The 12,136-nt window shown below is 49.0% G+C and overlaps 1 protein-coding gene across 1 annotated transcript in view; it reads left to right on the top strand.

The window, feature by feature from the left end:
- The window catches only part of Tmem171 (transmembrane protein 171), a 9,240-nt gene extending 811 nt beyond the window's left edge, over window positions 1-8,429 (top strand). The window contains exons 2-4 of the mRNA XM_005386075.2: window positions 1,974-2,682; window positions 6,033-6,174; window positions 8,157-8,429. Of these exons, the coding sequence (XP_005386132.2) occupies window positions 1,974-2,682; window positions 6,033-6,174; window positions 8,157-8,346 (1,041 nt within the window). The 3' untranslated portion in view covers window positions 8,347-8,429. The remainder of the gene's footprint in view (window positions 1-1,973; window positions 2,683-6,032; window positions 6,175-8,156) is intronic.
- Window positions 8,430-12,136: the final 3,707 nt, after the last annotated feature.

Here is a 12,136-nt window from a genome sequence, read left to right as displayed (position 1 = left end):
AAGCGGCCGCGGCCCGCGGTTTCTGCGCCCGGGGCGGCGGGGTGCTGGGGTGCCTGGGGCCCTGCGCCCCGCCTGCGTCCGGGGAACGCGCTTCCAGCCCCGCGGGGCTGCCCCCAAACCGCAGAACTCTTCCCTGCTAAAGATCCTTGTCTGTCTTTACCAGGCTCGCCAAACCCACCAGAACTTTGGACCTGGAGAGATGCTGTTGATTTAGAATGTCTTTTGAAAATGTGGCTCTGGCGAGGGGAATTTGGCTTTGGGGAAATTAAGTTTAGATGGGTATTCGTGCACGGTTTAATTTTCTATTAGTGTGGCTGTCTCAGTGTGTCCGTTTGTGAGTGCTTGAGGTGGTGGTGCCCCCACCCCATAACACTTTGGGTCAGGTGTTCTTTCCGATAGACCAGGGAAAAGAAGGGACGAATCCAATTTGGACATCTACTTATTTTATTAGTGTTTGTGCCTTCCTACAGTTGAAGTCTGATGTCTCACTGCAAAGTTAAGATACCAGGAATACGGTGAATTTCAGATAGGACTTTGAAGCCGAGAATCACCCTTACCTCCCAAACCAGCAAAAGGGGTGTAGGATTCAGGGGGGAAAAGTTTTTACAGTAGTGCAGTACTTTGAGTCTTTCTTCAGCTTAATAGCATCTTCATAAAACGTGGCTTTTCCAAGTGTGAGGCGAAAGCTTATTTATCTCCTATATTTCCCTTTTTCCCTGACTTCCTTCTGATTCTATCATCCCTTTTCCCGGAAAAGTACTTCCTGGGATAAGATCACTTGTCTGCCTTTTTTACCTCCTCTGACTTTCCTTCCTTCCTCCTCTCACGCGGTATTGGTTTGTCAAGATGGTCTTGGTCTTAGCGCTCAGTCTTGATCTCCTCAGTGTGTGATGGTGGACTGGGGAGGCACAAATATTTTCAAAAGTTTTTTTTTTTTTACGCAAGTTGGTGTGTCTTTGTGAGCGCCCCACTTAAAAGATCTACAATAACTGGATGATAGACAGAGTCAGGGCTGTGTAAACTAGATAGATCTTGACTATTTGATGAATATAAATGTAACACCCTTGCAGCACAGGGCTCTGGTGATTCTGTGGAACGGGCGTTCCCAGTTGGTTCAACTTGTACTCTTCCCGGGTCAAGTTCTGCTGCTTTTCAGTGCTTTGCATCTGGTGTCCTGTGACCTCTCTGGGGAGGTGGGAGGCACCGTGGAGGTCGGAGAGTAGGGATCACCTGCTTTAAGCTGCTTGCTGTCTTGGAGATGGGGCTCCACTGGCTTTCTGGGGTCATCCCGGGCCCTAGCAGCTGGGCCACTAGAGGTGTGGGGAGAGGGAGAGGGGGAGAGGGAGGGGGAGAGTGAGAGAGAGTTTGGGGTCCAGGCAGCCCCAGTGTGAGCCTGGAAATCACATTTTTAATATAATTAACTTAAAAGCATACTGTGTTTTTGAACTGTCTTTCCCTTCCGTTGAAACTGCTTGACTTGGGTCTTCTGTGGATGGAGCCTTAGAATAATGCCTGGAATGAAAAGCGGCAGAAGTCTAAAGCAGGAAATGGAACTGAACAGAAATTTACTGACTCTGAAATGCTCAGAGCAGCTTCGATATAGTATGGGGCTTGGCAAAACAGTAACCCCTGTGGTTCTTCCTTCTTTCCCTATTGTTTTATTTTTGCCTGGAGAAAGTGAGTTTGTCAGAATCCTGAACAGGAAAAGCCATGCCCAGTTTTATTTTATTTTGTTTTTTACAATACTTTTATCTCAGGCGCATGGTAATTGAAATTTCCTCTTTTTTGAGTATCTCCATAAAATTACGCATTTAGAAGTTTCTAAATGCCAGTGCTTCTGACTCAGAAACCAGGTCATTGTTCTGCAGTGTATGATTTCATCGTAGGGTGATTACTGAGATGGCCAGCAAAAGAACTGGGCTGGTCAGAAACACGTGTGCCTGCCTAAGTGAGGCGTTTGTTTCTGTTTGCAGAGCTCTGAAGCCCATTGGAGGGAAGGAAACCCATCCCATCTCGCCTCGGGGAAGGAGCGTTTTCTGGTCATGTCTTCCACAGCCATTGCTGAGCCAGATGGGGACCAGTGGGACAGGCGGGCCAGCAAGCTTGTTTTCTTCCTCTTTGTCTTCGGCGCCGTCCTGCTGTGTGTGGGAGTCCTGCTCTCCGTCTTTGGGTACCAAGCCTGCCAACACGAACCTCTCCCCAACTGCAGCATGGTGCTGAAGATTGCTGGGCCCTCATGTGCCGTGGTCGGGCTTGGTGCTGTGATCCTGGCCCGCTCCAGGGCGCGACTTCAGCTGCTGGCAGGAAGATGGCGAGGTGACCAGGCCAGCTCTGACCAAGCTTTCCTCTGTGGAGAGAGCCGCCAGTTTGCCCAGTGCCTGATTTTTGGGTTTCTGTTCTTGACAAGTGGCCTGCTCATCAGCATCCTGGGCATTTGGGTCCCTGGATGTAGCTCAAGCTGGACACAGGACCTGGTGAACGAGACGGACACTAGCAATGCTGAACCCCAGATCTGTGGGCTCCTTTCCCTGCAGATCATGGGGCCTTTGGTTGTGCTAGTGGGACTGTGTTTCTTTGTGGTTGCCCATGTAAAGAAGAAAAACAACTTGAGCACAAGCCAGGATGCCTCTGAAAGTGAAGAGGGACACACCCCCGGCACGGAGCCTGTCCAGGTCACTGTAGGTGAGTGGCACTCACTCTTCCACTTGCTCATATCAGCGCAGCTGTTGCTTCAGGCCTTCCCTGGGCTGGGCTCGGGTCTGGTCTAGGTATTCTGTCTCCCTTCCTCTCTCCCATGTGCCCCCCACACCCTTCATGCACACATAGTGCTGTTGTCCCAGGAAGCCCCACGGGAATCTCTGTGCACGTCATTTCCTCCCAGCAACCCAGTTATTTAACAAAAGGAATGGGACATGTAAGTAGTGACTTTGAGTGAGGTCACAGGCAAACTGGGAGGGGGGAAGTGAGAAGAACCATGAGCACAGCCTTGGCGCCTTCTGTCACTCCGCGTGACCCCTATTTCCCTGTCATGCTCACACTGAAGCCTGTGGCACTCTGTTGTGGGACAATGCTGGCCATCCCTGGCTCACCGTCCCTGGTAAATCCTTAACCTCTCTTGCCTTAGTTTATGTGTCTGTGAAAATAAGCGTTGAATTTTTTGATTTCTTTCCAGCATGAGTGTCCTTGGAGTCCAAGTCTGTCCCAAGTCAGTCAGTCTTCAAGTGGTTTGGGGGGATGGGGGCCTCTCCATTGCTTTCCAGTCTGTTCTTCATTTTCTGTAACTTCATCCTTGGCTGTGGGGTTGGGAAGGTTTGGAAGCAGTGGCCCAGACTGAGGTGAGGTGCCTCAGCACTTCTTTCTTCTCTGGAATGCCTGGAAATTCCTGTGTATCCTGCAGAAGGGGTGGATTACCGTTTCCCAGAGGCCCTGCCCCAGCTCCAGGGCTGGCTTTGACATCACCCCCAGGGAAGCTTCATCTACTTCATTGAAAGGCTAAAGCTCTGCTGTCACAGCCTTGGCATTAAAAAAGCTGGGTTAAAAGGACTCAGGGCAGCAGTGGTAGAAGGTCCAGAGAAGTGTCACAGGTGATGTGTTCCTGGGCGGGGGCTTTCTGCTGACTGCCGCATGGAGGGAAGGGGCCACTGCTGGCCTGGTGTGGCGGCTGCCTTGGAGGGGAGGGCACTTGGATTTGAGTCAGAGCAGACGCTCGGGTTTACTTCCTCATGCATTTATGTTTATGGGGACAGCAGAAATCTTCATTACAGAGGGTCTGTTCCTGGGCCAAACGCCTCCAGGTGTTTTCACGGGCCCCCTGTGCCAAACTAGTCACATCTACAGTAGACCAGTGAGGCCGACTTAGTACCTCAGGCTGGATGTGAAGAGAGGGAGGGATGGAGACAGCAAATAACTGGCCCAAGGTCGCCAAGCAAGGGCGGAGCAGCATCCAAAGTCAGGGGGTGGACAGCACCCAGTGCAGCCATGCACAGCACCCTCCCCTGGCACTGGGGCGTGATTATAATGCATCCTTCCCCAGGCGTGCTGAGTGCTTATTACAGGAGGAAAAGGCTCCCCCGGTGCTGCAGATGTTCTCCCTCAGCCCTCTGGGGGAGCACGGGGGGGGGGGAGAAAAGCAGTGCATTCCTGGGGTGCTCACCTGTTGGAGCTTTGGAGGAAGCCCTTGGGTTTGCTAGCAACCCAGCCTCCCGCCTGGTAGCTGGAATTTGGTGCAGGAAGGGAGCAGAGCAGGCTGGTGTGGGGCAGGTGTCAGTGTCCTGCATCTGGCTGGATTCGGAACCTTTTCCATTTAACCCTTTGTGTCCCTCCACATCTGGAAAACAGCACCACTGTCGCCCTTCTCCCTGTAGGGGTTGTGGGAGAGAGTTCCTGTGTTTGGGTCCTCTCTCCACAGCGGACGTGCCCAGCAGGTGTATGAGACCTCCTGCCTCCCTCAGAGGTGGGTGGTGTCACCGCTCAGAGCACACAGGTTCTGAAGCGGATGGTAAAAAGGGAAGCCTGGGGGAGAGGAGACCGCAAGGTGTGAACACCTGTGGATTGGGCCGAGGGATAGCTGCCCTTGGAGATAACAGGGCCACTCCAGCACTTCCTTGTTTGTTTTTGACAGGTGATGGCCTGCCCTAGAGGCTAGTTTCACACATCCTGTATTCTGTCTTGTGTAATTAAAGTGAACTTGCAGCAGCTCTGGTTCCTCTGACCTACAGAGACCTTCTAGCAGCTTAAAGGAGAGTCCCAGCAGAGCCCTTGGGCTTTATCAAGTTGAGATTAGAGAGCTTTATTTTAAGCTGTAATTGCCATTTCCTTGCAGACTATGAGGAGAGCTGGAGTTAATGCATTTTCTGGAAGGCTGGGTTATCTGTGGAGACGATTGAGGCTTCAGGCTAGAGACAGCCAGGGGGAGTGTAGTGCTTCCCTGTGTGCTCCGAGGCAGGCACTGTTCTGCGCTGGTGACAGCTGTGGAACCTGGGGCCCAGAGAGGTCAGAGAGCTGTTCAGGTCCATGCTGGGTTGGTCCCTGACAAATGGAACACCTGTGTCTTTAAAGAATCCTGTCAAATTTGCCACCGGTACCAACCAGTCTTCTCCCCACAGGGAAATAAAGCTCTCTGTCCCCTACCATTCTTCCTGGTGTGGCCAGCGTAGCAGAGGCCTTCCTTGAACCTGCAGTAGTGGGGCCGCTGCACACCTAGAATGTTCTGGACGACTCCGGTGCAGTGCATGGAATCCCAACATACTAGAATGGAAGTACGAGTTAGATCTGGGTCCCTAGTTTCTCCTGAAAACACAAGGATGTGTCATAGGTGGCAACAGAAATACAAAGACCCGGTTTTGCTTTGCGTTTGACCTTCATCTGTGTAGTGTGAGTAAGTTTCGGTGGATACCACTGGCTGGCAGAGTGTGGCTTGTTGTCATGTTCAGAGGCTGGAACTATGTTTGTGGAACTGACCCTTTTCCCAGCAACTGGCTTTTAATTAAAACCATCAGGTGCGCACGAGGGGAGCTGTGCCAGCAGTAAACATTTCCTTCGAAAGGTGAGAGCGTGTTAGCAAGCAGCGCACAAGTGCTTTAATACACATTTGCCCGGAAAGCGAGGCCTCATCCCTACTGTGATGGGGAGCCCTTGGGCTCTGAAATACGCATTCACTTTTTAAAATTTGCAGTAAAATATACATAACATACCATTTTCCATGTAACCATTTTCAAGTGTAGGACTCAGCGGCATTAAATACATTCACAGTGCCACACAGCGGTCATCCCTGTCCTTTGGCAGGATGTTTCCATCGTCTCAAACAGAAAACCCCCTTCCCTTCCCCTCTCCAGCCTCGTCCCAGGCCCAGGAACCCGTTCTGCTTTACATAGAAACCGGGTAGGCCTACTTTTAATTCTGGTGTGAACCGCAGCTGTTTGGATGCTTATTGGAATAGAGATGGAACTAATGTTAGAATCAGTTTACTTTGCTCCAGGTGATTTCCCTCCAGTTGTTACCCCTGTCTTTAACCAAATACTGTGTTTTCCCAGGTGACTCGGTGATAATATTCCCACCCCCTCCACCACCGTACTTTCCTGAGTCTTCGGCATCTGCAGGCAGTCTAAGTTCTGGGGCCAACAACTTGCTTCCCGCTGACAGCCCACCTCCCTATGACAGCCTTTTCAACCATGGGTAAGACTCTCCACTGGGACTTCAGGGTGGGCTTGTGTGACCTTTTCAGGTCTAAGCTTGAACTCAGGCCCAGATAGCTGTAAGGCTATGGTACATCCGTATTAGGCTATTCAGTATCCTGTTTGCTGGTGTGAGTTCAGATTGTTGCCTTGACATTAACAGTACATATCAGGAAACTTTGGGCAGGACTAAGTTAACAATGCCAGCGTGGTTACACTGTTTTTTTTTTTTTTTTCCTCAGTTTTTTTCCAGTACCGGGAATCGAACTCCCAACCTTGCGCTGCCATGCAGGCACTGTGCCGCTAAGCTAAATCCCCAGCCCCCTAAGCTGGGGAAATAGGACTCCTTTTCCAGTGTCTTTGTGCACTCCTCGCAGGTGTGGCCCTCAAAATGTCTCACAGCCCATCAGTCAGACAGCCCTGCAGCACGGGCTCAGGGACCCTGCCATGGTGGGGTACACCGCTTTAGACTGTGGGGATGTTCAGGACTCCCCAGCTGGTACAGAAAATTTTGGTGAATGGAGGACGCAAGTGACTGGCTAAAGTCAGGGCACGCCAGACCTGTCCCAGCTGGTCCCCTCCCTCCCGACAGTCATTTCTGAGCCTTTGCACATTAACCAAGGAGAAGGCTGAGGTCCACACCCCACCCTGCTCAAATGGGGCAGGCCTGAGACGTTGTGAGGCTGGGGCAGTGTGAGGAAAGCCTACAAGCTGATGCCGAGAATGAGGAGGGAGGAGAGCTCTTCAGGGTGAGCTATGGGGAGTGGGGACGTGCCCAACTGGGAAAGACCTGCTTGCTGGAGGCTGGGAGGATGCTGGGCTGGCTGGGGGTGGAGGGACAGTGAGGGGGGACCTTAGATGGAGACTGCACAGGGCTGGGTCTTATGAAAGAGCGGAGGTGCCGGAGATGTTGGGGATACCAGTGTGCAGGCTGTTGGGGGAGGCAGGTGGGCCAGGCAGGGGAGGGCTTGTGCAGGCCCCAGGTATGTGGCTCTGGGGAAGCAATGCTGGAGAAGGCCCTGGGGACATCTTCCCAGAGGGGAAGCCAGGGGAGAAGATGGGAGGGAAGCACTGCTGGGATCCGTCTCAGGACAAAGGAGCAGGGGTGGGCAGGACCAGTGAGATCGGCTTTCCTGACCAGGGAATGGTGCTGTTTTGAGAGCAAGAGGAGTGAGATCCACAGGCCTGGTGACCACTTCTGGGGACAGGTTCTTCATGTCTAAGGCCCGTATGCCGCTTCCTTACCTCCAGGGCGCACCCTGTGGAGCCAGGAGCTCTCTGTCCCCCTCTCCCCTCAGAGCGGGCCACGGTGTGTGGGACTTAGAGCCAGGGCCCAGGGCACATCTGTCTTTCCTTGAGGTCCTGGAGCAGGTGCAGCTGTGCAGAGACCCTTTCTGCAAAGGAGTCGAGCGCCAGTTATCTGATGAGGCAGGGAGACTGGCACCAGGGAGGACGAAGGAGGCGTACAAACTCACGTCGCGGGTAGTGAGGGAGTGGGTGAGGCAGTCATCAGTGGAGGGGAAGGGGGACATTGAGAGTTCTAGTAATGAAGTTTTTATTTTTTCTCCTCTAATGACAAAGTTTTCAAAACCCTAAAATTGATGTCTACTAACATAAAACGAACTGCCACTGCTGTACAGAGGACAGGAGCTCAGCTTGCACGCGTGTGCGTGTGTGTGTGTGTGTGTGTACTCACAGACACACATTCATTCTATTTGGATGGCATCTAGACTTTTGATTTAATGCCTTTTCAGTGATAGAGTGACAGCCAGCATGAGGCTGTCTTACTGTTACCATCCGCTCTAAGAAAAGTAAGGGTGAGGAATGAGACATCTATAAAAAGTTGAAGGTGGAGGAAATTACCCCTTAGGCCCAGGCAGCTGCTCCTAAATGCCTGTCATTAAACCTTTGAAAGGAACCTAGTGCTTAAGGGTGTTACTGTTTTCATCTTCTCCCCTTCTTGGTCCCTGTCCTTTTTTCCAGCGGGACCTCAGCTCCTGAGAGCCAGGGCGCTGCCTGCGAGCAAGGGTGCGGATTTGTCTACACCATTTCCGGGATGCACTCACCTTCTGAGATCTCTCACATGCTGCGTGTTTCACTGGAATCGCCCCCGAGATATGAAGAAAAAGAGAACACCACAGCCACACCTTTGTCTGTACCTTCTGCACCATGAATTTTGGACTCCTGTGAGGTTTTATATATATCATGGGACACTATTTTATTTAACTTGTTTTTTAATAAAAGAAAATATGATAACTTTGGCTGTGTTCCCATTTTCCTGGTACAGTGTCAGCAGGAGTAACCAACCTTCCAGGTTGGATTCCAGATTATGGGGACAAGCACTGTCTCCGCTGGCTAGCGTGCCGCACTGCCTTCTCATTTAGTCTGGGGAAGCAGGGAGGGTTATTTTTATGGGTGGATTCTTCTCACACAGCTTCTGCACAATGAGCTTGGGTTTTGTACCCATCCAGCTGTTCTCTAAAGTCAGGCTCCTGTCACTACTTTGTGCTGTCAGAGGCTAACAGAAACAGTTGTTGTTCAGCTTGCTACATTCTGACTCCACTATTACTGGCTTTTGGAAAAGAGACATTCCTCATTCAACAACCAAGTTCTGTTCCTGCAACTGCGTCAGTAAATGAATTGGTTGCTAAATGGGGACTTGGAGATAGTGTGCACATTACAACATTCAGAACAAAGACAACTCCAACTCGATGCCTTTGCTTTTGTTTGCACAACTCTTACATGGGTACTGCAATGTATAACGAACATAAAACTACAATACTCTATGGAACAATCAGCAAAACTTACAGTGCTGTGTAAACAAAGTGTACTGTACAAAAAGGACACTGAGGCTCTATAAACAAGATGTACAGAAGTGTACAAAAAAAGGACAGGTTGTAAGTCCTAGCAGTGCACCTTGGTCTTAAGTCCAAATAGTCATTAAATAGGTAGATCGTTAAGCGAGGAACATCTGTACTGTCCTAATTTCTTCTCCCCTCCTGCTTGTCTTTTCCTGTTCCTCCTCCTTGCTTTAGGGACCCTGTACACAGGGACAGTTACAAGCATATTGATACCCTGGGGGGTCTCTGTAGTGTAGTGAAATTCCTTGGGACTTTCTTGGGATACTTTCCAACTAGATTCCCCTTGAGGGGTCCAGGAAGGATTTGCCCTTCTAGGTAGTAAAGTATTGGTACAAGACAGTCTGAACAATTGGCTTGTATTCTTAAAAGAATACTGCTAAACAAAAGCTTTCATACAGTTGGGTACAGTAATATATTTAATTCTAGATGTAAACCTTAAGAAATACGACTAATTGTTAGTATTTCTACCTGGGAGAAACTGATTTTTAGAACGTGAAATTTGTAGTTATGTAGCATTTTTGTTTTGTTTTTGGTTGCAAAGTTGGGTGTAAGAAAACTGCCTTGTTTTTTATGCCTTTTCCACAAACTGAAATCCCCACCAAAGTCAAGGATTATGCTCTGCGCAAGTGCCTGAGAGCAGAGCTGTAGGTGTGAAAGCAACAGAGGTTTAGTGGAAGGGGCACCTGGTTTTACATGAATTGCTGCTACTGTGAATCAGGGATGGCTGTCTATATCAGCGGTCCTAGTCCATTTTTAAATTGGACCTTGGCTGGATTGAACTGCTTTACTGGATTGAACTGCTCTTAAAATTTTTTTTTCCTGGAAGGTTAATTATTCACATTTTAAAATTAGAACAGAGTAGAATACTGCTACTTCCTTCTGCTGTTATTTATTCAAAATGACCAAGCTGAAACTTCTAGGTAGAATGACTTTTAAACATTTATGAGTTTTCATAAGTCACGAAGAGCCTTTTCAATGGCTCAAAGTTGGGGTGTAACAGGGTATTTTACTTTTACAGCTAATAAACTTAAATGGCAGTTAGCGATGCTCCGGAGTGGGTTTGGCCTTCTGAGTGGGGGAGTCAATTCTGCCTCGACAGCTCTTTGCCCTGTCTTCCTCCTGGGCACCGAAGCCATGGTTTGTAAACCCCCTGGCGGTGAAAGGAGCACAAGGAATGGCTGACAGGCTGCTGGACAGGGGTGATGGCTTCTGAGAACCCACTTAGTGAATTCTAACTTGCTTTAGATACGTGTTAATTTTCCTTTTTTATTGAGGCGAAATTTGTGTAACAAAGTTAACCATCTCGTTCCTTTTGGGGGGTAGTGCTGGGGATTGAACCCACAGCCTTACGCATGTACAAGCACTGTTCCACTGAGCCACCGCCCAGGCCACATGAACAGTTCAGTGACCGGTCTGTTCACAAGATTGTGCCAGCCATGACCTCTACTTCAAAACACTTTCATCGCCAGAACATGAACCCGCAGGCTCATGAAGCAGTTAGTCCCCATTCTCTCCCTCCAACCACCAGTCGCAGCCCCCGGAAACCACCAATTTGCTTTGTGTTGCTATGGATTTACCTATTTTGGGTAGTCTGTGTAAGTAGATCATACAGCATGTGACTTTCTAAGTCTAGAGTCTCTTGTTTAGCATGTTGTCAAGGTTTATCTCTGTTGTGGCATACATTAGCACTTCATTCATTTTCAGAGCCAAGGACTACTCCATGGTGTGAATGTACCACAAGTTGTTTACCCACTTATGCACCCATTGCATTGTGCCTACTTTTGGCTGTTGTGAATAGTGTAGCTGTGAGCATTTATGTGCAAGTATTTGTTGCAGTACCTGTTTTTTTTTTGGGGGGGGGTGTTTTATACTTAGCATTGGTATGGGTGGAGCATAAGCCAACTTTGTATTTATGGTTTTAGTTTTTATTTTGAGATAGGATTAAGTTGCACCGGCTCGCTCTACTTTGCAAACTTCTTGCCTCAGTCTTCCAGAGCACTAGGAATATAGGGTTGTGCACCAAGTCTAGCTTATGATTAGCTTTGTGAGGAGCCTCTGCAGGATTTTCCACTGTGGTGCATCATTTTAGATTTCTACCTGCGAAGTATGAGAGTGCCTATTTTTTTGCATCCTCACCCACATTTGTTTTCCATTAAAAATTATTTAAGCTATCCTAGTTGATCAGAAACAGTATTGCATTGTGGTTTTGACTTGTGTTTCCCTAATAACTAATGATGTTGAGTGACTTTTCATGGATATTGTTTTCTTCTGGACACCAAACATCACCACCAGCATGCAAAATTGTAGATTGCTATGGTTTGTCCCTCTGGATTCATGCACAACTCTAGTCCCTAAAGTCATACGTTAATGGTGTTAAGAGGGCAATCATAGCATTTACAGGTGGGGCCTTTGGGATGGGGTTAGGCTGAATAAGGTCATTAGAGTTCAGCCCCATAATTGCATGGGGTGACTTTGTAAGGTCAGAGACCAGATGCACAGACACAGGGAGAACTACAAATATGCTGCTACCATGATGTGATTTAGCCAAGAGTAGGCCTTACCAAGTCTGTGCTGTGCTCTTTGGACTTCTAGCCTCCAAAACTGTGAGCTAAACAAACTTTTTTCCTTATAAACTAGCCTGCCTTAGGTATTTTGTTATAGAAATGAAAAGCTAATACACAGATCTTATTCCAGATTCTCCTTTTCTGGTGTTGGGAGGTCTGATGTCTCCTACCTTATATAAAACAATAAGGAGGTCTGTAAATTTAGGTGGGGTGACCCACACATGGGAGGAAGTACCATCATGCTGCTGAGCTCACTATGGAAACGCTTTCTTGTGAATTCTTTGTCCTCCCCTGGCATCAGGTAAGTGGATCAACTCAACTGACCCTGTGGAAGCTAAAACATTTGTGACTAGGAAGGCCGTTTGGGTGGTTCTTTGTCCACATATGAGTGACAGAGCAACAGGGCAGCTGAGGAACATAGGTGTTAAGACAGTTCAAGCAGAGAGCAGGCAGGCAGATATTCACCCATTTTCCACCTGAGGTTTGGAGTGGGGCTAGAGATGGGGGCTCCCTGACCTCCTCTGTGGGTGCAGTTGTT

The sequence above is a fragment of the Chinchilla lanigera genome, unplaced genomic scaffold (genome assembly GCF_000276665.1).
Source record: "Chinchilla lanigera isolate Chin_1 unplaced genomic scaffold, ChiLan1.0 scaffold00024, whole genome shotgun sequence".
Lineage (NCBI taxonomy): Eukaryota > Metazoa > Chordata > Mammalia > Rodentia > Chinchillidae > Chinchilla > Chinchilla lanigera.
This window is presented reverse-complemented; position numbering and strand designations above follow the sequence as displayed.